The sequence below is a fragment of the Zosterops lateralis genome (genome assembly GCF_965231275.1).
Source record: "Zosterops lateralis genome assembly, chromosome: 5".
Classification (NCBI taxonomy): Eukaryota; Metazoa; Chordata; class Aves; order Passeriformes; family Zosteropidae; genus Zosterops; species Zosterops lateralis.
Window position 1 is genome coordinate 11,276,240 of NC_139766.1, and position 26,385 is coordinate 11,302,624.

At 39.2% G+C, this 26,385-nt stretch overlaps 1 protein-coding gene across 6 annotated transcripts in view; it reads left to right on the forward strand.

The window, feature by feature from the left end:
- AFAP1 (actin filament associated protein 1) overlaps positions 1–26,385 on the forward strand; it is a 113,602-nt gene that overhangs the window by 27,327 nt on the left and 59,890 nt on the right. For 5 of the 6 annotated variants that reach the window (XM_083862227.1, XM_083862222.1, XM_083862224.1 and 2 more), the window contains exon 2: positions 21,928–22,056. In XM_083862227.1, coding sequence (XP_083718353.1) covers positions 21,930–22,056 — 127 coding nt within the window. In that variant the 5' untranslated portion in view covers positions 21,928–21,929. Of the gene's footprint in view, positions 1–21,927; positions 22,057–26,385 lie in introns of those variants that run through there. The other variant, XM_083862226.1, reaches the window with a different exon arrangement.

Genomic DNA, 26,385 nt, shown 5'->3' on the forward strand with positions numbered 1-26,385 from the left:
AGGATGTAAAAAAGCTTCTTTACCTAGAATTTTTTTTGTCTGTATCGTGTTTGAGGTCTTCTAGTGGAGAGTATTTTTTGGAGTGTTCCTGTACATTAAAGTGCTGTCTGCTGGGCTTTTAGAAATAAGACACCAGTTTTCATGACCATTTCAGACACGGTAGAATAACCTTCAGTATAATTACAATGTCTGTGCGTGGATGAAACCTTGAGATGAATGTAGCTTTGATCCAGAATGGAAGGGATGTAAGAACTGTGTCTCTCCTAACATTAAGATAAATACTAGAGGCAAATGAGATTATATATAGAAGAACTAACCTGAGCATCTAGTCCTCCAAGTGGTGGTACTGTCTTTGGAGCTGTAGTAAAACCTCAAGTAATCTCACACTTTTGCGATCTTCTGGGTATTAGTATAATGAAAATAGTAGAAGTATCGTCAATATGTTGTAACTGTCATTGAAAGACTTATTCTGCAGAAAGGGCCTTCTGCAGAAAGTTCTCTGTTTACAATTCAGTTAAATGAACTTAAATGTATTAAACTTAAAAACACCTCAAACATTTGCCATTGTAGATGCAAAAAAACCCACCAAAAACCAAAAACAAAGTAGAATTGAATGTTTTTAGACAATTAATCCACTTAATAGGGTGGGATATTTGACAGCCATGGAGCATCTCCCTGGAGCATGGAGTATTTCCCTTTTGAGGAAAGGCTGAAGGAGCTGGGCCTGTTTAGCCTTGAGGATACTGAGGGGAATCTTAAAGGTACATACAAATGTCTTAAGGGCAGGTGTCATGATGATGGGATCGGGCTCTTTTCAGTGGTGCCCAGAGACAGGGCAGGGGCAACAGACACTGAAAGTTCCTGTTCCTTCAAAAGACTGAAACACAGAAAGTTCCATCTGAATATGCAGAAAATCTCCTTTATGTTGAGGTTGAAAGAGGACTGAAGCAGGTTTTGGTCTCCTTCTCTGTAGATATGGACAAACAGCCTGGATGCAACCCTGTGCAACCTGCTCTAGGTGAAGATGCTTGGGCAGGAGGGTTGGACTAGATGATCTCTCTTCCAACCCCAACCATTCTGTGATTCTCACATCACATTTCAGCCACTAAGGCTAAAGGAGATGGGGAAAACCTTCATGCAGAACATCAAGCTCTGGCTCCTTGAGTGAGAAGGGAGCAGACAGGGTGATTACAGAAAACAGTGGGAATGAGTCTGTCAGTATGTGTCCTGCTGCATTTGGATGAAAGAATACCTTCCTGCCAGAACATGTACCAGCCTTCTGAGGCCCCTGAAGGGGTCTGAGGTCTGAATCTCTGAGTAGCTGAGTCCAGAAGGAGCAAATTCTGAAAGAAGTGACAGATTATTATGGCTGTGACTGGTGTATTTTGCTTAATATCTTGTAGGAGCAAATCTTAAGAGCTGGTAAGGATGAAGGTTCCCCAGGCATCATCTACCCAGCAGCAAGTCTCCCCCAAAACCTCTCAGATCTAATTCTATTTACTGTTTTGAAACTATGCTTTTCACTTTGAAAGATCTTTTTTTTCCTTTTGTTTTCCTTAGCAACTTCATCACTGACCAAAAAGAGCAAGCACAAAGGGTGGATCCCAGGCATGGCTGTGTCTTTGTGCCTGAAGTGCTCAGAAGGGTCTGTAGGAGACAGGCTCAGCTTCCAGCAGTTGTTTTGTGCCTGAGGAAATACAACCTGTGCCATCATCAGGTCTGTAGTTCCAGGAGATAGTGGCCTAATATAAAAGCACTAGCAGGAAGTATTTAATGAAAATTTAGAAGTCACTTCCATGGAGACAGCTCTGAATTTTCTATATCTTAATGTTAGCAAGCAGTCTCTTGAAATGAGTGACTTGTTGAATGTATAAATGGATTTCGTTAATAAACCTTACTATCGAAAGATTCCATTTGCAATCTCAGAGTAAGGCATTAACAAGAAGAACAAAAAGCAGTTGGAAATTGAGTTGCTCCAGAGTAATTTTTAAAATTAAAGTCAGGAGCACTGAAGATTACAGCACCTGACTGGATTGTTTTACCAGGCACTTGGTTGGATTCATGATGAATACACCAGATATAACAGTTGTGCAGCTACAGGATGAGATGGCTCTTACTCAAGGAAAAAGAATTCTTCCTTTTGCACTCAGTTGAGGTGCACTGCAGTGCTGAGTTTAGTCCTTGGTGGAGGGAAAAGCCAGAAACCCACAGCAGAAAGTGGGAGCAGAGCAGCTCCACCCTTTCCCAACAACCTACAGTCACACTGGGGTAGGAGCAAGGAATTGCATTTTCTAGCCAGATGTGCAGAGAAAAAGGATCTAAGTTAACTTTTGTGTTTGCTATGGGTTCTGCAGGTCTGTTCAGAGGAGTGTTTCCCACGTGCCTGAAAGCAAGAAGGTGTTTTAGGACTGTTTCTTTTATTACAATTATCTCTGATGTAAGAGGGATTTTTTTTTCATATGAAACCATATAAAAGTACTACATTATGGCATCGACACTGTGTCCAAATTGATGGTTTCGTATTATTTAGAAAATATTCCAAGCCAAAGGCAAAATGCCCCAAATTAGCTTAGAAAAAATATAACTCAAAAAAAATCATCCCCTGGAAAAAATCCAGCTCTGGAAACAGAGAGAATTAGATTGTCATCCTAACTGGCACCAGCTCCTGCACAGCATTTGGCAGATCACTTAGGTCAGATTTTAGCTGTAGTGTTTATGATTAAGTGAGGAGGCTCTGGTTTCCAAGCAGGTTAATATATAATGATATTTTAACTGATAATAGGGGCCGGTTCTCAAAAGTGCTGAAAACTTTGAACTTTTGGGGATTTTAAAAATGAATCAACAAAATTCGTGTTTAGAAAAGTATGTAAAATAATGATGTAAAGACACAGACTTAAGTGCCTTTCTATTTACAAAATTACTTTAAAGAATTCTAATGCCAAAAATTAATAGGCATTTGAAAAGAATGAAATGCATGGCTGTTTAAAAGGCGCAAAATAGACTAAAATAATAGTAGAGTATTCATATTTTTCTCCAAAAATAAATATCTTGTGTTCATCATAAATACTGCAGATGAGAAGATAGCACAAATTACAAAAGCTTTTTTATTTATTACTTCATTTTGAATACAATTGTATTTATTTTTGCCTCAGAACAAAAAGTTTGTAGGAGAAAAAAGAAGTTTCCTATGACAGATGATTTTAATTTACTTCTGATAAATCTGAGTTGTATTATACTCATTCCTCTGAGCTCTTATTGGAAACTGCCTGAGCAGAAAGTTCATTTTTCCTGAAAAGTCACACTTCCTTCTGGATGTGAGTAATAATGTGTATGTTTATTTAGTAATTTATTTTTTTAAAACTAAATAAAAGACCTCTCCATATACACAAGGCTGCCAGGAAGTGGATATTTGCCGGTAATTTTCACGGTAAGTTTCCAGTGCGTCTTTTTCTAAAATGGCTCTGAAGCACTGGCTATAAACGAGAGGAACTTCTGACTCTAATCTCAGTACCTCAGGTTGATGGGACACCTACATTTCTTCTTGATAGAAGACTTCTGAACAAGTTTTGGTTCTCAGAGGGGATATCTTAGCACCCCACATGCTGTTTGTGCTTGGCATATTGCACATACTGCCTCTTGGTGTGGCAGTTTCTCATTGTCTTGAGGACAAGAGAGGAGAATGGTTGGGGAGGTGCAGAAGAGCACTGGGTCTTCATCATAGTATTTGATTCTTGCTGAGGCAATGACCATTTAACCCTTCACAATCTCCTCCTTCTAGTTAGAGCATGCCAAGACATAACTCTTATCAGAGCTGATCCTTGGCAGTGATCTTTGTGTTCCTATAAACTGCCTTTCACTGGAGGCTCTCCCAACTGCTCAGTTAACAGGAATGTGATGTTACAAACAGGGGAACTTCATAGTTCTGGGAGCTCCTTTACTTCTACCTCTTTTGCTGCCATGGTGAAGCTGATGGCTCTGGCACACAGTTCAGGATCTTTTTGTGAAAAGCACAGCTGGTCAGGTCTACTCCCAGCAGACCATTACATTAATGTTCGTCAAAATGATGCTTTACCTGCTTTAATGTACCTAAATCCTACTACAAAGGAGACTTCTGTTTTCAGGAATACAGCATATTCTTGTACAATGCCAAAATAAATAGGGGCAGGAGACAGGGATGAAGCACAGCTAATGAGGATTTTCTGCTGAGTGAATGTTTAGACTGTAAACTCTACAGGGGTTTGGGCTGTGTATACACACTTGTATTCTAAGGAGGCTGATCTCAACACCAGTGTCCAACAATAAATAAGATTTTACAAAGAGAATAAATAAATTTTTGAGAAGACAGATAAGGTTGCTGCCTGTCCAAAGCCAAAAGGCAGCAGAGAGGCTAATTATGAGGTGCTGAACCTATAAGAAAACATGAAGATTCAATGCTCTTGGAAGACACATGTAAATTAGAAAAGAATTTCATAGAATTAAGTGAAACCCAAAAATAATAAGCAAATAAACTATGACCTAGACTATTCCTTGAACTCGGCTTTGCCCTTGACTTTTCTGCCGGGTCACTGGCACCAATTCATGCTCCAGTGTAGGGGCAGAAACAGGGACAATTTGTGATGATGGAATCAAATATTGCTAAGATCCTGCCAAAGTAGATGCAATCCTGTCTGTCCATGTCTGAATGCACTGTTGCCAGAGATCCAGCTTTCTAACAAATGCACAAGAAGAGCATCCCATCATTTTGGTCACCTTGGTATAACCATACTTCTGGAAAGTTTCTTATTAAGCCCTGAGAAACAGATAACCCTGTCTGGTCTGTGTCCTACCCTGTGGACAGAATTATTAGCAAAAGATGCATTCTTTGCATCCTTGATAATATTTTGTGTTTATAATTTCAGTTGCATTATTCAAGTTTCTACCATTCATCTTTTATAAGTTCTTTTTGAATTGTGTTTACTCTCTTTAAAGTTCTTATGTTGTTTAGCTTCATATTGTTTAAGTGTGAAAGAGTATAAGATACATATTTATTTGTTCATTTGGAAAAACTTCACCGTCACTTAGACCACATATAATATTAAACCCTGTCAAGGTACCCATGACATGTCCTGTGTCCTTCACTCAAAGGAATAGACTTAAATTAGGATAAGTAGGATAAATAACAATTCCTAATTGTCTTATGCAGGGAAAGTTAGAAATGACTGAACAAATTAGACAGAAATGTTGGATTGCTTGCTGGCAGACCTTTGGGATCATACTCTGCTACATTTTACTGCTTGTCATGCTTCCAGATTTCTATAGCTGAAAAATCACTTTACAGTTGGATGGCATATACAAGAATTCTTATGTTGCTTTCATATATGTGTTCTAAAAGGCATAAACAATGTCATTTTTATCTCCAATGACAAGGAGATAGAAAGCCCCAGAGGAGATATTATTCACTTCAGTGCATCTCATGGGTCCATGAAGAACCACAAGCATGTCTGCTTAGTCCTCTAGTACCTTTCTTCTAGTCCTCTAATTTTGGAGGAGTAGAGGTGTTAGGGCACAGTGTATTATCTGTCTGCTTTCTAGGCTTTCCATACAGGCTTTGTAGCCAGGATTGTTTATTCTCCAGACAGGTTTCTGAGATGCTATTGAAGATTCTTGAGGCAAAACTGTTGCCCTGGTATATGGCTGAGACTTCTCCACCTTACATTGCATAGGTGCCTGTCTCTAATGCTGTGGTGGTCCTCAGCTGCAAATTCTCCAAATCAGAACTAATGGGGCTTGCAGGACACTCCCTGACAAAATGTTGTTTTCCAAAGCTGATATATATTCTGAAAAATGCCATCTGACTGTGATGATTGCCAAAGAGCAGTGTTTTTAAGGCACCGTTGCTGAACCTAAAATTTATGTCAAGAGCTCAATGAACCCTTTTCTTTTAGCTTTTAATTTGAAGCTCTGCTGACAGCACTGCTCCATTGATCTGCTACATGGATCACTGAACTGTGGCCCTACAGAGCAAACTCTGGGAAACTGTTACCAGAGCTCCAAAGAGTGATATTATTAGCTCACGATTTGCTACACTTAAGTAGTGCTCCCAAAGGAGCAGAGTACTGCACTGAGTTTTCAGAGTTCTGAATTCACCTCTGTTTTTGCCATTTATTTTTGTAGTGGTCTTGGGCAATTGCTTTTCTCCACAGTCACTTAGTTATTGCTCTTTTTACCTTAGATAATTGGTAAAAGACTTGATGAGACTATGGAGAAAGAGCAATCCTCAAGTTCCACTTAGATATTTGAAACTGGGCTTTTATGCCTTATTTTTTTATCCATAAAGGGAAGATACCAACACTCAAACAGGAAGCCTCCTAAGCTGGGAGGCTTAATGCATATTCATGCAGTGCTCTGAAGAGTAAGTGCCTTAGAATTTTCCAAATAATAATTACACCTGCTGACTTTTATTCCAAGCCCCTTTCCACCCTTGCTCTTTCATTATTTCAACATATAGTCTCTCAGGGCTGTGGAACTGAGACCACTGGAATTTTTTAATGAACATTTCAGAGTTGTGCATGTGATTTGCTTGAATATGACGATAATTTTCACCTATTGTTTTATTTCTCCATGTTCTTCTTGTTTCAGGCTTTTATGATGAGCTGTTATAGTGGGTTACAGTTTCACTGTAGCCTGTGATAAAATTTTTTGCTAGTGTCATTGTGTCAGAGGGTGACACTAGCCACATATGACCAGGCTGTGCCCTGGAATCTGCAGCCACCACTGGAGTGATGTGTTAGCATGGTTGAGTATTTTTATTCTGAAGCATTTATTCTTTCTCAGTATGAAAGGTTAAAAATGAAATCCAAGTAGTTTTAATTAATCCATGCTGCAAATAATCTCTGGTTTGGCTTACACTCCAGTTTTCTTCCTCCCTACTCCTGGACCTAGGTGATCCATTTGCCTGCAGGCTAGTGCAAGCCAGGAATGTAGTCTGGGGCCCAAGGTGACCTGTGATTGTCCTTCCAGGCCAGACTCCTTGGGTCAGGGAGATTGGGTGTCCCTCTGAGCCCACACCTCCTGCTTGGCAGTGGCTCAGCATCCTTCTGCTCCATGTCAGGATAATTAGGTGAGGGGCCCTGGGGGCCGAGAGCGCTGCCAGGATGGCTGTCAGCCCCTGACTTCTCGCCAGCCATCTGAGCAAGTTTGGCATTGTAGATCGAGGAGAGGTTGGAAACTAGAAAGTCATGAATGCTTACACGGTTCTGCCATCATCATCATCGTTATTATTATTTATTAACATCTGCACATCTGGTCAGGCCATGCTGTGGCTTGTGCGGAGGCAGCTCCTGCCAGTGGGATCTGCCTTCATTCACAGGGCTGGAACAGTCCTGCAAAGTCAGGAAACCTGCACAGTTGTGTAGAAACTTCATAATAAAATTAAATCTATTGAAGTTATTAATAGTGTAATAGTAAATTCCATATGGTTTTAACAATTTATTTAATACATTTCTAGTGCAAATATCTAATGATTTACTATATAGAAGATTGGGCTTTTTTAAGATTAACAAAACATTTCTGTTCTCCAATAGGTGAAAAGAACTTTCCACTGCATTCAGGTCACATGCTTTACATCCACATTTTCATTACAAAGCCAAAGACAAAAATAGACAACCCTGTCAAAAAAGGATAAAATCAGTCACAGTATCTTGAGAGGGCCACAGCTTGACTGGGATTTTCAGATGTTCTAAGAGTTAGATTATCTCAGCAGCTGTTGACACTAGGAGAACTTTACCATTATTGGGAATAATTAGAGGCTTTTTGGATCTGAGATTCCATCTCAAACATTCAGTGTTACACATTCAGCATGTATATATTTGGTCTGTAGGGCTAATTTGGTGTTATAGCACAGCAGTTAGATTGACACCAAATTTGTGGATTTGGAGAACTGCAGAACACGAATTTTTCCCATTTTTCACTGGTGTCCTCATGAGGAAAATACCATGGTGTACACAGAACTCCCCAGCATGCAGTGTGGTTGGGACACCAGCCCTCAATGTATCCTGTCACTCCTTGATATGTCGTGATGTGTCAGGAAACAGGACACAGAGAACAACATGATTCTTCCATTATCCCAGTACTGTATCCTAGGATAAGAGGAATTTCAAAACAGCCTGAGTTTGTGACTACATCCCTAGGAGCTTCATGGAGCATTAATTTAGGTATAAGTATGTCTATGGTTCTGTTGCACGATAAAGTTACTCCAGCATGACTTGTTATTGCTCTTAAAAACTGTATCAGACAGGAGTCTGATCAGACTGACTGTGACCAGACAGTCCTGCATCAGTCCATCCTGTGGCTGCACAAGCACACATGCCAGCCCAGAGAAGAGGCAGAAATGACAGCCTGGGCTTGGGAAAAGCTGTGGTTTGGGAAAGGCACCCATGGCTGCCTCTTTTGGTGGCAGCACCAGTTATGCTCTGTGACAGTCTTTGTGGTACTAAGCCTGCCTCTGTCTTCCATCTGTAAACCACAGAGAGTGCAGCTTTGTAACCCAGAAGGATGGTAGGAAAATGGAGTAGTCTCCAGTGCCTTGAGAATGAACATTGCTTTCTAAAAGTTTGGAGATATTTGCTCTCCTGTTTCTCTGACTTGAAAAATAGCAAAGGCTTTTTTTAGAATCCATGCCTTTATCATAATAGTTTCTTGATTTAGCTGTTAGTCAGTTTTCATCACTTTGCCATCTGGACTGAAAAGAAAGTATAAGCTGATTCTGCCTTTTTTCATATTTCTCTTTAAGGAAAATAGTGGTTAAAAAAAAGTGTAATCATGAGAAAACAGATTAAAGAAGCAAAGAAGACAAAAAGCCTTATCCTAAGCACACATTTGCATCTTTCCTATAAACAAGCTATTTAAGTGAGATAAACCTTTCTGTTTTTCTTCAAGGAATGCTGTAAAGGTTCACGGACTGGGAATGACCCATCTTTCTCATGTTTTCTTCTCATGTTCTTTCCATTTCATCAGGACTGCCTGGCCTTTTTGAAACACCTTTTTGACATTCTCAAATGCTCCAAAACAATGGTTTATTTAATTAGTTTCTATTTTTCTCCTGGTTCTTTTCTGCCTTTTGCCAGTTGTCAGTCTTGCTTCTAGATGAACAAGGTTGCCTAGCATTATTTAATTGCTAATGTATGTATCTGTCCTGAGCCCCTGCAAATATGAGGACAGATCTAGAAAGGACTAGGACATGATGGAACATTTTATCCTTTCTAATGTTGTTTGGGTTTGGGATTTTTGCTTTTTAGATTTAGTTTATTAGCTATAGCCATGGTTCTCAAACTGTAGCTTAAGAAAAAAAAAATGGTTGCAAGCACTCATCTTAGCAGTTTCTTCATTTCATTTTCAAAGTGCTTTGAACAGGAGGGAAATGTTTTGGGCTTTGGTTCTTTGTAGATACATACATTTTGCTAGAATTCCCCTAGAACCTGCTTAAGTGGATTTGACTGCTCACTTTCTTATTGTGAATAATTTCTAAATTGAATGATGAAAAATACATGTAGGGTAAAATACATTTTACTAGGAGGCTTTCAAAATTGTTCAATTTGATGATATTCCTGTAAGAAGTTTCTAATGTGTCTTCCATGGAAAAGAAGAGAACAGATTCCTGTCTCAGATTATTGCCCCTGAAGCCTGTGAAATTACTCCTTCTCTAAAATCAGTATGCAATTTATATAGGGCATGTCTCTCTGAGACCTTCTCTGGATTAAAGGCCACAGATTTGTAAGGGAATTGTAATTTCAATATATATGCTTGATTCTTCTCACATTTTGCTTTTCTTCATGCAGTGTAAATCAGATGCAGATGGGGAATTATTAGGAATAAATGATCAAGATGACAAAATGCAATTTCACTTGTTTCTTTAACAGCCATGAACAGCCCCTAGAAATTGGTGTGGGAGAATTTATACAGGCAAGACCAGTCCTGAGTTTTCTGTACTTTTGCTTGGGAAAGACCTTATGTTCTTTGAAAGAGATGTACACTTTATTAATTTATGATGAAAGTGTATGGGAGAAGAAGAAGGGGAAAGTAAAGGAGTACAGACTAGGAGGAAGATTCAGTCCAATTTGTTTCAGGATCTTCAATTTGGTCTTGATGGAGGCCAGATGCTGTCAGATTAGAGGCCACTGTCCCCCCGTCTGAGTTGCTAAGAGGGCTGCATGTGTAGTCTAGTAATGATCTAAGGAGGACAGATGTAGCATTAGCTTCTGGTTCAAGCAGCCACTGTATTAATTTTCAAGTGAGCAGCACCAGCAGCAGATGGTGAGATGAGGCAGGGATGCAAATGCATTATCTCGGCACAGGGGCTGTGGCGGTGCCGGGCGGGGCGGGCAGGGCTGCCCCAGCTGCTCAGTCTTGGCTGGGAGGGATCCTGGCAGGGCTCAGCTGCCAGACACGGGCCTGACACCGGTTGTTTGTGCTATGATGCAATGGGGTAACTTTTATGGAGAGTCAGCACATTTTTGATAATAACCGAGACCAACAGATGCATCAGTCTGTGGTTTCCTAGTTAGGTTATGAGTCTGTGGAAAACAAAGCACGTAAACTCAGGAAAATGTGCAAACTTGCTATAAACTCTAATCGGTGCTGTTTTGATTTTTTTCTTGAGGGAGTGTGCTGGGATTTTGCCTTTGAGGTTTCGGTGGGAGGACATTTGGCAGTGCATCTTCTCTGTTACTCAGGAATATGGGAAAAACTGGGGGACACCTTTTGGCAAATGTGATTGAACAACCCATGCAGGATCTCATCCAGACAAACAAGACATGGCACTGATGGCACACCCGACCCTTGGTGAAGCTGGTGTTGATTGGGGCGTTCCCTCAGCTGTGACAGAAGTTTGGTGAGGACAAATGGACATACAGTGAGCCCCTTAGTCATAAAATGTGGCTTCCCTGCCCAAGTGATACTGCTGAAGTGTGCTCAGAGGTAATTTGTGCTTGCTCTGTCGTTTGAATATTGGATTTTGTTCTGAACCAAATGGTCCATTTTTATCTTTATGGTGTCCATGAACTGACACAAGTGGGCAGTCCCTGAGAGAATATGCTGAAGATGTAGGTAAAGTGCTTTTCTTCTTCTCTCCTGTGGCCTGATAGGAAGCTGTTAGATGCTGTAAGAAGGAGGACCTGGTGTTGCTTGTGCTGTTTTGTCCCATGACAGGGCTTTTTACAAACAGTAAATTATTTCCTTGACCTGAAGAAACGGAGCCATACTCAGAGTGAGTGACAGCCAATGGTAATGGTAACATTTTGGACGTATGTCCTCAGAGCTTAGAAATATTCTTGGAATATGGAATAGTAATTTTATTTTTTATAAATACCACCTCTCTGTTGGAAAGGGCCAGGTGTGAGGGGGAGGACAGAGCTGGCACAGCTAGCCAGGCAGTGCCCATGCTGGTGCCAGGATGTGTTCTGGCAGCTGCCCTGGTCTCCCATCCTCAGAGCTGCACTCTCCCACTGCTGGCAGGAGGAACAGACATCTGACTGTTTGTCTGCTTTGCTCCTTTTGCATAGGAATGAAGTTAGTGCCTTTTAGATGTTGATAACTAAAACACTTCTTTTTTTCTGTCTCTCTGAGCTCATCGTGCTGCTTTGGTTAGTGAAACTGATCAGAAGGATTGGGAGGGTTTTTTTACCATGGGAAAACGTTTGCAGGGTCTGACCCAAAGGTAGATAAAGAAACCAGCTGCATGACGAGACGTGGTGCAACTGTTGGTCAAGCGGGAATGTGAGGATTATTGCTGAAGGGAATGCTGAAAGAAAGAGGGATTTCATGGGAGAGAGGGAGGCTACTTGGCAGGGAAAAGGGAGGCTCTTCCAAACATATGGGGCATCGTGACCAGATGTAAAAAAACTAGATAATGTCCAGAAAACAGAAAATGATGCAAAGGGAGTGCAAGCCATGGAGGTAAATTTTCCCTGGGATCTTGTAGGTAAGTCTGTCTAGCACAGTCTGTATTCCAAAGAGGTGCGAGGCTGATTGGATAGAGGAAGAAAGGTGGCTGGAACAGCCTGAGAGAAAGGTGTTGACAGCAGTTTATTACTGTTTTTTAAACATATGTTTTCTGGTTTCATGACAAATTCAGAGCAGAGCCATAATTAAAATGAAATCTCTGTAAAATACAAGTATTTGCTGCATGTCCAAGGTTGCAGTGAATTAGTTGGGCTTTAGTGAAACTGTGTGAAGTACACCAGATAAAGACCCGAAGTTTTGAGTAAGGGTGGTTTTTTTGTTTGTTTTTTTTTTTTTTTTTTTTTTTTTTTATGTCTTCTGAATATGTCTTGCTTTCTGGCTAATCAGTACTGCAGATGAAAATCACCATCTATGAATACTATGGATATTGAAAATAATTCAGCTTTCCAATTAGTGTATTTCAAATGGTACATTGGTGACATGGTGACAACTTCTTATATGAGATTTGGGGATCTAAATCCAGACATGAAAATTATGCCAGAGCATTTGTTCTCCTCTTTTCAGCATGCTCAGTTAGTTTCAAGTCCTATCACAGTAGTGTTGCCCATGTCCTACCAGGGCAATGAGCCTCTCATGTGTACTGCTGCCATTATTTAAAACTCTCACTGTCACTTCCAGCATTCCATGCTAGAATATTTAAATGATGAGGTTTCTATATATTTTTAATGGTGGGAAAATGAGATTTTGTGACAAAATAGCATTTTGAATTCCAGTACAGTCCATAGCTCAAGTGGCAAAATTTCAGTTGACTTATTGGACCAACTTATTATTGGTATATTCTTTAGCACCTCTTCTAACAAATATATGAAAATGCACTTTCAATTCTGATTCTCCTATTCTAAGAAAATATAACTTGCTTTCAGGGACCTAGGTTTTTACAGTTTTCTGAAATGCATTTTCTGACTTTATCTTCTTTTAGAGAGAAAGTTTAACTTTTGGTCACATATTAACAAACAGAGACAAAGAAGGAGCCTTGAAGGTTGCTCTGTGGAGCTCCATTAGCAAGTGTGGATCCCACTCCTGTCTGATCTCTTCCCTGTGGTCAGGGTGTTTGATGTTGCCCTCCTTTGTAGCAGCCCCTGTTCAAGCCCAGAGGCACCTGAATCAAATCCAGGCTTCCAGCACTCTCTGTGCTTGGCATGGGAGGGTTGCATTGGGAACCTTGGTCTGTCTCCTTTGGCAAGCTGCAGAGGAGTGCTGAGTGAAGGAACTGAAAGGAATAATTTGCCTCAGGCTAGCTAAGCTCAAATTTTATTTTTAAAAAATATTTTTTATTTATTTTCAGAAGCTATAAAATTAAAAGTTTGTTTAATTTTCCTATCTTCATAGTAATCATGAAGGAGAAGCGGAAGGAGGAAAAATCAGAGAGACGTTGGTGTATTTCAGAGAATTAACCTGAGGGGTAAAGGGAATTGAAATTCCCCATTTTAGAATTACAGTTCAGCTTTCCTACTTTATCACAGCTAGCTGAATCCACTGTTGAAAGGCATGTATTGCTCTTTTCAATAGAGAATATATTTCATGCCTTTATGGATCATGTGTGTCATCTATATCAATGTGTACACTATTAATAGAAATTTTCAAAAGCCTGACAGAGAAAGCAGAACATGATTTTTTCTCTCCTTGGGAAAAGCATCAGACAATAATCAATGTATGGCAGAAGTTACTCATTGCATAAAGAGCCCAGCAGTGAGAACTGTCATACAAAAAAGTGTTGTAGGACACAAAAAAAAGGGGGTCTTTTCCATCTTCACATACAAATGTGAGGTCTTCTTTATCTATTCTTATAAAATGCAGTATTATCTCATTTCTGGCTGTAATTTATCATACTGGAAGTTTGGAGCTCCAGATTCACAAAGCAAAAACTGTTCTTCAGTTGTACTGCTCATATGGATGACATGATCAGACTCTGGATTTGAACAATTTTTAAGTTTGCTGTTTGACATGGATAATATAATTATATTGCTCAATACAGAAATACCAAATTATAATGTGTAGTTCCTACCATTGCCATATTTGTATTTCTTTGTCATTGTTTTGCTATTCCGTTTCTCCATTCCATTGACATCCTTAATTTACTGTCTCACATTTCTTCTGGATATGTAATTATTCATAACTTTGAAAGAAATTCTACCCTTAAAAGGGATCTGTGTTCAGCTGAGGGCCTGAGTGAAGAGCTCCCAAGGGGCGCTGCAGTGCTTCCCTTTGTTTTTACTGCCATAGGTCACTTGTTTCTAAGTCTCAGCCTTATCTGAGCCCCATTTCCCCTGGGATTTGGAGACAGGCGCAGACTTTCACCTCCTACCACAGATTTTCTGTCTTCGTCATCAGAGGGAACTGTTTTTCTTTTGTGGAATCAGAGCCTGTTCATTAATTCTGTAGTGGCTGCGTATCTTTTGTGGTTTGGAGAGAGGGAGGAGGTGAGATAATGCAGGAGCCAGCAGACAGGACCTGGAATGTCTTGTCCTGATGGGACAATGTCAGCTGATACTTTCGGAGATGCTCAAATGCAAGAAATTTCAATTTCCTGCTGCAGAAGGGTAATGGAAGTCCAAAAAGAAAACTCATCTTCAGTACCAGTGCCCACAGAGAGCACAGAGGCAGGAGGGTGAGGCTTTCTCAGCCTGCTGGGCGTCCAGTGAGGGTGAAATCCATGTTTATGTGCTTTGCAAAGTATGTTACTTTTATTTTGGGAACAAAAGAAATCTCATATGGAAAACATACTTTTAGATAAAGTCTTGAACAACTTTATAAAGTCCAATTTAGTTAGTTATCAGCATTTTTTTTTCCTTTTGGCTAGCATATTATGAGTTCCATGTAGATAATTGGTACTTAAATAAAAATAAATACCTTTAACGGTAATTTTTTTTCCTTCTGTTTTTGGTTCTTCTTATGTTTCTTCTTTCTTTTGTCTCCTTTTTATTTCTCCTTTTTTTTTTTTTTTTTTTTTTTTTTTCATTTTTCCTTCTCTGGTTTATTGTTAGTTTTTTGGGGTTTTTTTTCTGTGAGTCTGTGAACTTGCTTGAAAGCAGACGTTCCACTCCAAAGTCTGTGGCTTTGCTTAAACACTGGTCTGCACTTTAAAAAATAAACCCCTTATCCATCCACCCTCTGCTAATGGATTACACCCCAGCATTGCTGTCACTCATTGCCTGGCTGTAGGATTTTTGGCATGGCTGTAGGATTCACTGGTGGAGCAGGATTTTTGGCAGCTTGTTTCTTGTCCAAACATTCCTTAATGTCTTCCCACCGCTTGTTTTATCACCCAGGTATTTTAACAGTAGCATTTGGAGCTCTGATAGCTTTTTTGCAAAGCTGGTTTTGTAAAAACTAATTCCTTGAGAACTGAAGCAGAGAGAAGGAAGATAAAGAGGAATACATGTGGGTTGTGGCTGAAGTGATCCCTTGACATTCATTGAGGTTGATCATAAATATGCATGAGGCAGGATGGGTTTTTATTGGATGCATTTTCCCTCTCTTGCCCCAAGCTATCTGGAAAGAATCTTTGTGACAGGCTGGAAAGTGCCAAATTTTAAACAAAATATGGGTTTTGCCAGTTTTTAGAGAGGTGTAATTATTTTTATGCTAAAACACTCTAATGGAAATCCTTATATATGTTTTAATTGCTTCATACTAGTTATTCATCTTTACCCTTCATTTACTATTTAGGGTTCACTGCTTTTTAACACACTACCACTCTTTACTCTAATGCCATGTATCCCCAAGCTGATCATCTTCACTTTCTGAAGCAGGATCTAGCGTATTTATCAGGTACAATCCATCACACCTTGAAAATTCTCAGGGCAGCAGAGAAGGATGAGTGCAACCAAGAGAAAACTCATCAAGTGAGAAGTCTTGTCTCATCACAGGGTGTTTCTCAAGCAGCAACACTTTTCATTTATTGGGGGAGGGGATTTCAATACCATTTTCAAATATCTCAACTAGTTTCTGGTAGCATATTGAAAAAGTTAAAAACTTTTCCTACTGCTAAATATGCTCTCACTGCCTGCTTTCAGATTTTGTGTGCTTCTGTGTGAAAATCTTCTCTGGATAATGATAAAATAGTCATGAAAGGAGCTTTTTTATTAATTGCTGGATACGGGATATTTGTAACTGAATTATAGGATTGACTGGAAGTAAGTCAAAGTGATTTTGTATTTTTCTTCATAAAGATTTTTTTCTCCTTGTGGCTCTGCATTCATTGTAGTGTCCCTGATATTTACAGCTTTATAAAAAACAGCCATGGTTTCCTCAGCAGTAGTCTGAGTAGTAGTACGTAGTAGTAGTATGAGCTTTTAAATAAAATATTCAAATTACAGCACCCAAAACTAATGATAGTGACACCATTTCAAGAGAAATGGATATAAACATGAAGTTCACATTCTGCTTTTTTATTTTAAATGTCTGGTTTCTACAGTGTTGCTTGTGTATCCAAATACCAATGAGGCTGTTTTGAAAGATTGGGAGAGTGTTTCAAGATGTTTTTATATATAGATTGAAGATTGGCCTCAATATCACCCATTAATCCAATCGAATTTGTTTGGGGAAGTCAAGTAGGATCCACCTCCATGCTCAAAATGCTAGGACTCAAAATGCTGACGCAGAATTTTTGCTTTCCTGGAAATTATATTTCACATAAATACACATCTCTCGACGGACAGAGGGGTAGCAAGGTGAAAGTCTCTGGCCCGTATTGTATACAAAGTCACATTAGGTGATTTCTTGTAGTGGGTCTCTGTTCTAGCCTTCAACTTCTCCAGATGACCAGAGAACAGAAAATGTAAGCACTGAGAAATTTGATTCAGCAGTATTCAAGGAACTGATCAATAGGATCTTCTAAAAAATTGAAGCTCAATTCGTATTTCGATTATATACTTGTATACTTATGTATTTTCATAAATGTATTTATAACAGACACACAAGCATGGGAGTGAAGTTACTCTGTGTGGGAGGTTTGTGCTGTATGGACAAGACAATAAATAAACACACTTCCGGTCCTCCTTCCTGGACTTGTATTTCTTTTTCTTTAAAAGTTGACTAGTGTATATTAGTCAACTGAAAAACACTTTCAGGTCATTTGTGCTGTGGCAAGGTTAAGAAATACTATAATTGCTAGGACTGACCAAAACCAATCTGACCATTTTTCTGATGAGCTCATTCTTGTCAGTTCTTCTGCTTTAAGCAACCTTGAAATCATGTGTGTGGTATTGAACTGCCCATATGATTTTTTTCTAATCAACTGGAAGTGCAAACTATATTCTTTTAAAAAATGGTTATAGGTAGTACCCATAAACATAGATTTGGAATAATTGCATCGTCATGCATTTTTAGTCCCATTTGGTTTTAGTTCTGGTTTGGAACAAAATCTGCAGTGTGATGTAATTGCCTTATTCTGATTATTTTTACCTTGGTGTATTCTGTTGCTGGCTTGTCTATATAGTTTTTATGTGCTGCCATTTGAAATCCTGAGAGCTGGTCTTGGAAACCCTTCTGGATTTATCATTGTTTTTTTATTTGTGCATGGCAATTACAGCAGCCCATTAGGGGCCTATAATTCCTATTGAGCATAGAATGGACTTCTCATCATTTAATATGGAATGTGATTTTGCTCCTCAGTCAAGCTAAAATCAGTTTACTGTTGTGATTATCATCCCTGGGCTCCACCCTGCCTTTCACCACCTGCCACTTACCAGTAATTCCTTTGGCAATGATAATACAGCCAAAACTGTCAAATAAATTGGCCCCTTTTTGAGAGCCTTTTTCTGATTATTATTCTTTCTTTGTGGTGATGTCAGATTTCCAAGGGTAATCTCTCACTGGAGGAGTATGTTTTTCTTTGGGACTTGCATCATCCACTCCTTTTGAACCTCCATTTAAGAAATAGTGATTGCTTACTGAAAATATGTAGATTTTCTGTTATTCAGTTGTGTGGTTTTGTTTTTTTGTTTTTTCTTTTTCTTTTTGTGAGCCCATCATCACATTTCTAGGAAGGAGAAAATAAGATATATTAATCCAGAAAATCAACCAAGGATTGACAACAGGGAAACTTGTTTCTTCCCCTGAACACTCACGTTTATTTGTTGCCATCTTGAAAAAAAAAAATTCAGTACTTTATTTCAATACACTCCATGGCAGTATTTCTGCTCTTTCCTTAAGCAGCAAAAGTACTAACAGAAGAAAGAATGCTTTTAAGATATGGGGAAAGAGTGATTCTTGGTATCTGGGAACAGTGTTTCCCTTCTTGCCTTTTGGATGTTTGATATCAATGCAAATGATGTCAAACATCATATATGAAGTGAAATTCAAAAATTTCTTCCTTCACACTTTGATATTTATGATGCTATAAAGTCCCACAAAAGAAAATATGTCCGTAATTTAGTCCTGCTAGAAACAACATCTAAGTGTTCATATCTAGCATTTTTTAACAGCTGCTAAAAATTTCATTCTGTTGTCACACTACAATTGTGAATTAGCATTTATGGCTGTTTGCATGAAGTGTCACACACCTGTGAGCTTTCCCAGGCAGGAGGAGCAAGTCTGGCCATGCTCTGTGTTCCTTGGTGATGCACTGCTCGACCTTTGTGTCCACAGTGCTGGACTCCAGGGCCAGGGCACTGAATGTGAATGTGTTGCTAAGGCAGTGTTCTGGCATGTTTTCAAGTACTGCCTCACTGGTATCAGGTTCATCTTCCCATCCTCTTATCTGTCCTAACCAAAGCTTTGTTTTTTAAGTCCTCTGCTGGAGCAATTAAATTGCTTCCAGTACCTTTGGTGGGCTGGTCGTTGTAGGTCAATGGGAAGGGGTCACGAGGGACTGCAATGCAGATTTCCTCCAAAGACATGGGAGAAAAGCCTCATCTTCATAGTACAGTCAGGAGAGATCTGGGCTGGGGCCAGCTCCCAGAAGTCTCTACTGTAGTGGTTTCATATCTCTTGTCCTCTTGCTCCCTGTCTCCTTCCCTGGTAACTCCCTCTTGCTCTGTTTTCATTTCTCATTGTGCAATCCATCTGTTTATATTAGATTATAAGATCTCGAGAACAAGGATCTGATAATTTTTAATAACTTAACACAGTTGTGTACACTTTGCATATCAAACGTATCTGATGCTTTCATCCTTTTTTCCCTTCCTAGAAGTGAAGGTTCTCAGTAAAGAAAGGAGGTGACCGTGGCATAGAGTATTCTTTGGTGAAGAGGTGAAGGGAGAGCTCCTTTTTAGCTTATTTACAGTCCCTTGCCTTAAGGAAATCAGGAAACATGGCATTGCAAAGAAATATTAGTCCAGTAATATATGCAATTACTAACAGTAATTGCAATTACTAATAATAAATATGGCTGTAGAATTACATGAAAAATACACATTTCTTGTACTGCATACTGATTAGGTTTCACAATGATTGCCTAGATTGTATGGTAATGATAGCTTTTAAAAGCATATATCACATCAAGTAACTATTAAAATATTCATATATTCTGTAACTAAAATGAACAATATAAATGCATTTTATATTCAAGGCATACTTAAAAGATGGAGGCCACTATACAGAGAATAGAATATACATCTTATCTCTAAACTGTATAATTTGAGGGGGAAAAAATTGCAAGCTGATTAATTGTGTGTTTGAGGGTTTTTTTTAATTATATGGCCTTTTTATTTCCTATGGAGTCTCATGATCACTTGCTACTTTGCAAATCTGAACCTATGCCTTTGTGCTTCAGAAAGATGCATGCTGTATATGTGTTGTTTCATAATTTGAACAACTCTGGAAGTAAAAGAGTTATTGTGAAATACTTTGGATTTCTGACAGACTTCTAGAGAGCTTAGACAGCTACAAATGTGATGGCAAAAAAAATTACCATTGTAGCCATGAGGTGTTTTCCATGAGCTACATTGTGAAGTGATGCAGGCAGTTTTTCTGTCATTTTAAATACCCTCTTTCTGCCAATATATTGTGAAAATCCTTGGGAAACATAGTTCCTGAAAATGTGGACAGTTTACGTAATGGGAGTGCTACTGCTCAGTTGAATAAAAAAAATACCATCACCAAGAAAAGATTGGGCATGATGGAATTATATGTACAAATGAATAGTGTCTTTGAGAAAATTAAGGGTCTTGAGCACAAGCCTTAAGGAGCAGTATCTAAGGGAGCTGAGACTTTAGACTGGAGAAAATGGGATTCAGGGTGGACATTGTCTATAACTACCTGAAAGGAAGTTGTAGGGAGCTGGGTGTCAGTGTTTTCACCTAAGAAGCAGCAACAGGACGAGAGGAATTTTTCTCAATTTGCACCAGGGTAGGTTTAGATAGGATATTATGAAAAATTTTTTCTGTGAAAAGATCGTCAAACATTGGAACAGGGTGCCCAGGAAAGTGGTGAAGTCACTGTCCTTGATAAATACATGGATGTGGTGCTTAGGGACATGGTTTAGTGGTGCACTTGACAGTGCTGTGGTTGGACTTGATCTTAAAAGTCTTTTGCAGACTAAATTTTTCTATGAAAATACTTGCCCAAGCATACGTCTTCAGGGATTTCTTTGTTAAGATGTTTTCATGCCCTGGGATTGCTGACTGGCACATCTGTGCTTGCTACTAATAGTTTGTTGGCTTTGCCAGGGCAGTCAGAGTGTAGGCACAGTCTCCAAATGCATGGGAAAATGTGATTTTCTTGGAGACAAGAATAGGCCAAGAGTGCCTTGCAGGAGTGTAGTTAACATCTGCAGGCTTCCCTGCACTCTGCTGTTGTCAAATGTAGGATAAAGCAAATGCATCTCAAACAAGGATTGTTTAAACATCCATTCACATCCTCAGAAATGGAAGAAAGGATTCCAGGTTTACTTGGGTAAACAATGGAAAGGTTTTAGGAGTAGGGAAGAGCTGGTAAGGGAGTAAGCAGCAATGAATGTACCTTTTAGAGGTCTGAAGGGGTTTAGCAGCAGTTGCCCAGCTAGGCCTTGAAAAGACTAAAAACAAATGTGATTAAGTAGACAAAAATTTAAGTGGAGGCATTTTGGAATGAGGATACAAAACTATAAATAGTACATCCCCTTAAGCAAAGAGACCAGACAATCTCAGAATTATGAGACAACTGAAGTATGAAAATGTTCAATGCCATGGGTTTCCTCATAAACCTGCAGAAGAGATGTCACATGATCAGGCTGTAACAAAGGTGTTTGTATGTGTGGTCTGAGCTACTGCGGTTCTTAGGAAGATGCAAGACTTAAGGGATCACTTGAAAGGAGAAAAGGAGAACTGTGCTTATGAAGTTCATTGATAAAAAAATTGAAAAGCACTGGGAATAGAGAGAAGGAATGTAAGTTTTTCCAGAGCAAGTCAGAAAGCTTTGAGATCTGGACTAATAGAATAGGATGAAATGTGAAATGCATCACATGAAGTAAGAAAATTTTGAGAGATTGGGAGCTTGTCTTTGGAGATCATAAAAAAGAAAAATAACTGCAAAAACAAACAAACAAACAAAGAAAAAAACATGAAGGAAAGATTCATTAAAATACCAGTGGTATCTAGAAGCTTTACCAAGCCTTAAATTTGTTCTGCAGTTAGAAATTTTGCAATTTGTTAATGGCAGGGGAACCAGAGTGGCAGTGGTAGAAAAGAGGGGAACCAGAGTGGTGGGGGCCACCATTCCTGCACATAACTTCTCTGGTGCTGGCTTCATCATGTGGCATGTGAAAAGATGGATCTTTCAGTTTGGAAATAAATGTTACAAATACCAGCAGTGCTCACTAATGGTTGGTTGGTGAGCACTGTTGGTTCTGTTAATGTTTAATCTTTTCATCAGGGAGGACCATGCATTTTTAAGAAATACTAGAAAATAACTATGAATGAAAATAACTATAAGGGAATTAACTCTAACCTTTTCTTTTCCAATGGGACTTTTCAGAAAAGTAATTCTATTTTTTTTTTTGTCTTTCAGCCATGGAAGAGTTAATAGTTGAGCTGCGCCTGTTTCTTGAACTTCTGGACCATGAATATCTAACTTCCACTGTCAGGGAGAAGAAGGCAGTAATAACTAACATTCTCCTGAGGATACAGTCATCAAAAGGTCAGTGCTGGGGTGTGTTTTCTTGCTTGCAGCATGTACAGAATAAGTCTGTGCTCAGTGAAATAACTTTAAGAGCTGAAGACAAGCCCTAAATTGAAGCAAGACAGAAAGACAGGGTGAAGCCAAAGTGTAACTTTCCTGAATGCTTTCCTTTGTGTCCAGCAGTAAAATACAGCAAAAGGCAAACTTAGAAGTATGTTGGGTGCACATGGGTGAACCCAGCCACAGAGTTATTTCCTAGGCAGAATGTTTCCACTTCTGCTAATGGAGTAGCTACTTCATTTTATTTGTGCCAGTAATGCTGTTTGTGAGTTTTGATGTCAGTGCTGGCCACAGCACTGTTTCATCTGTGTCAAATGACCCAAATCCATCAAAAGACTTGATACTGAGGTGGAGTCTGGTGCATAACTAATACAGGAGTGCCAAGCCAGAGATAGGAAATGGTTGTCAGAATATTTGGATTGCTTTGGATTGCTTTCTTGTTTTCTTCCTATCTAAAACCATTTCTATTGCACAATTGCTTTTCTCCATAAAGATTATGGAACTGAGTGCAACATAAGTGATTTACTGTGTACAGGAACCTTTCCTCAGAGCTTTAGTGAAGAACATTCCTCACTATTTTTTCTAACAGTACCCTTATATTTTTTACCACATATTCCTGTATGCAGTGATATCTGGGCTCTAAGACCACTCCCTCCACTTAATTTGACTGAACTACTGCCAGTGTAAACCCTCAGTTTAGATTTTTGAAACTTACCAGAATTTGTTGAAGAAAAATGCCACATTGTGCGCAGCTGTATTTCTCATGATTTGTTTCTTCTCTGGTACAAAAAAGTATGGTCTTGTTTGTTGCCTCCATTTATTGAAGAAATAGTTTTTGCCATGGGATTTAAGTCCAAGGAGATCTTTAAAGTAATGATTGTCCTCTTTTCCGTTTTGACATTCTTAAAGACCCACCACAATTTCTACTTCATCCTAAGAGAACAAGGCAGAAACCAATTTCTCATAATGTGGAAGGAGTCTTCCAAGAGCTCATGAAATCCAAAAGCTCATCAAAATATATCAAACTCACCAAAAATCTGTAGGTGTGAGCCTGGAATTTGATATGTTTAGAAACAGCTGTATTTTACTAGGGTTCAAAATAACTTTAGCAGTGCTAAGCTGACACTGCATGTTCTTCTTGCAATCTTTACAGCTAGATTGATTAAGAAAAACATCTGACTTTTTTAGAAGTCAGGTGTCATTCTGTTGCCAACTTTGAAAACATGGGGAAAGGTTGTCACATTCTTTCTTTTGGAATTGTGGATGGTGTTCCAGGATGAAAAACTCTCCATTTCACATTGCTGAGTATGTCTCTGGACTCTAGAGCTCAATTATTTATGCTGTTAAATTATGGAGTGATCCTTGCATTGGGTTGACTTCAGCTGACTTGTCTCCTCCATCAGTTCCTAGGCAGGATGTGAGAGTTAGCTCGGGCAAAGATCTGCTCCCTATAGACTGTTCAAAATCACTTTGAGGGTGAGAGGTCTTAACTGTGTGAATATCAATTTCTGTGTGCCAGGGCACCTTCCCGGGTGTGATCAGTCTATGTCTCTACATGTGGTGACAGATAAGAAGACCCCACAACCACAGCTTTCTGCTATTCAGGACCTACCATTTAGGTTTTAAAGCCTCTTGCAGGCTCTGTAACAAGATCCATTTCATCCAATTACAGGATCCATCCATCACTAAGATCCCAAGGATATCATGCATTAAGTGGTAGGGGCTTTGCTCAGTGCAGTTGTTGCTGGAACATTTTACTCACATCTAGTGCCTTCATTCAAGGAGATCAAATGTAGACATTTCAAAGAAAAGTTGTAAAAGTGATTAAAGGATGCAGAAATATGCCTTCAAATTATCCAAAATGAGGTGACATAATTAATCTTTATGTAGAAAGGGAATGACTGAGATCAAGCTTCTAGACTTATGCAACAGTAAGTGCAATGGCTGAATGTTTGTTTCAAAGTGGAAATAAAGCACATGTTTTGAGCATTGGAGCTATGAACTAATGGAAGAACTTAGCAAGTTCTGCATGCCATTGCTGGCATCTTATCAAGATGGAATATTTTGCTACAAAGATATGCTCTAGTTCAAACTGGAATTAAGGAAACCCCCATAGTTCAGTTAAGTAAAGAGATCATAGGACTATGCTTTATATGTCTATAAACTCTAGTTTATGTAATTGAATAGAATTTAAGCCAGCATGGCCTCTAAAAAAGCATCCAGTTTCTCTCCCCAGGCTACTCATGTATTGCCTCTTCCCTTCTGCTAACACAAACATTATTTGATTTTTTTTGGTGGTTTAGTCCTAACCAGTGTCACTTCCCTGGTCTGGTTCAACCTAGGGCCACACACATGCTTATGCTGGCTCAAAGGAGAGGTTGGTGCAGGGACAGGAACAAGGCAGGGAAGGAGAGGAGCTGCCTCCTTGGGAGCTCTGCCATCACATCCTGGCCTTAAGCGTGTGTGAAACTACCCAGGGAGTCATGTACTTTACTGGAGCCGACCCTGCTGCTTTTTTTATCAGTTAAAACATTCAGTACTCCCATCCCTTTGAAACTATTCATCTCTTCATTAAAATTAAAAGCAATAAAAGATGCATGAACCCACAGTACTCTGTAACAAAGATGAACTATCATTTGGAGTCTGTTTTTCAAATTGTTGTTTTACTCCACCCACACAACTCCAGGAGAGCTCTTGGGTTGCTGGCAGAGTTTAAGAGGCTTGAGGACTATGCTGAGTTCAAGCTCTGTAGTTGCATTTGCAAAAATCGGCAGGGTCAATCCAACAGGATTTTTTTGATTGCCGGGGAAAACCATGTGAGAGTAATGGGGCGTGGTAATGATGGATCTGGGGAACTGGGAACTGGCTGGCTTTTTTAGAATGCCCTGAAATGAACAATTATGTTTTTCTTTGTAAAGGTGTGGAAATTAATTGTGATGAGCTGGTTGGGTTTCAGTAAAACATTTCAAGCTGAGTAGGTTCTTACTTGGGGAATTCTTTAGAAATCTTTTGTCTTGTTTTGTTCCATCTCCCTCAAATGCCCACTCTTTTCTTCATCTAATAGTGATCAAGCAGGGAGTAATAGGACAGACAGATGTGTTCTTCACATCGCAGCTGCTTGGCTTCAACCTGCTCTGCATCCAAACCAGTGGTTACTCTGAATAGCTGGCAGAACTATAAACATTATTTTTCTTCTTGCACCTTGGCATGCCCAGTGGATTGCAGGTCTGAAGAAAACACATGGCATTTCATGCTGAAACGCAGACTTTCTTCTAAAAAACAAAGGCACAAAGAGTTTATTTTGGAGTAAGAACTGTTGCTGGATTTAGTCATTTAATGTGACTGTCAACATAGCCTGTTTTCCTTAATGGGACCTGATGCCCTGAACCTGTACTACTCCTTTTGCGCTGTAGGTTGGTAGAAGAAATAAAATGTTGGAGCAGTTTCTTATTTAAACATGTATAGATGAGAACTGGGGAAAAATAGTTTTACAGAGTCAATAGTATTCACTTGGAATAGTTTGGGGGGTTTTTTCAGTAAAAATCACTTCATATATGACTTCTGGTTTTTATGGAAGGCATGGGACACTTGGATATGAATGGCAGTCATAATATGGACTCATCACTCATCCTGTATAAAGAGCAATGTGTGAAAGTTATACCGGGAAAAAAAAGAAAAAGAAATGTTTCCCAAGACTAATCACTCTCTTGATTAGTAGGAAGAAAGAAGAAACTGTAGTCTTTAGAGACAGTTTAATATATCGCTGTTGTTTTTCAACCCATGACTTCACAGCCAGTGGGACTGGGATATTATGACAAGAAACGTTTCATCATTGATTACATTTTTGAGAATTATATGATCTTGACCAAAAGTCATCCATTTGAGTATGTAAATATATATTTTAAAAACGCAACTGACACTAGGAACTGAATTCGGTCTAGGGTTAGGTAGGGTACAATCCATGGACTGAATTCTTGCCAGAACATTGAGGAGATGTACCCTAATCTTCTTTTGATATGTAGAAGAATAAACAATATCCTGTTTCAACAAAGGGAATTCAACTGTGCTTTAAATTATTGTGCCAAAAACACAGAGTGAGTTGGTCATTCATTCCTCTTTTCTCCTGTGAGGGAGATGCAGCAGTGATGCAAAGGATCCTCAAAGCTTTTCCATTTCAAATTCACCTGGAAAACCACGAAGTTATTTAAATAAAAAATTAGTAAGAAGGAAATGGTGGGAAAATATGCTCAGTGTGTGTTTCTGTTAATGTTGAATTGGTTAGGGGAG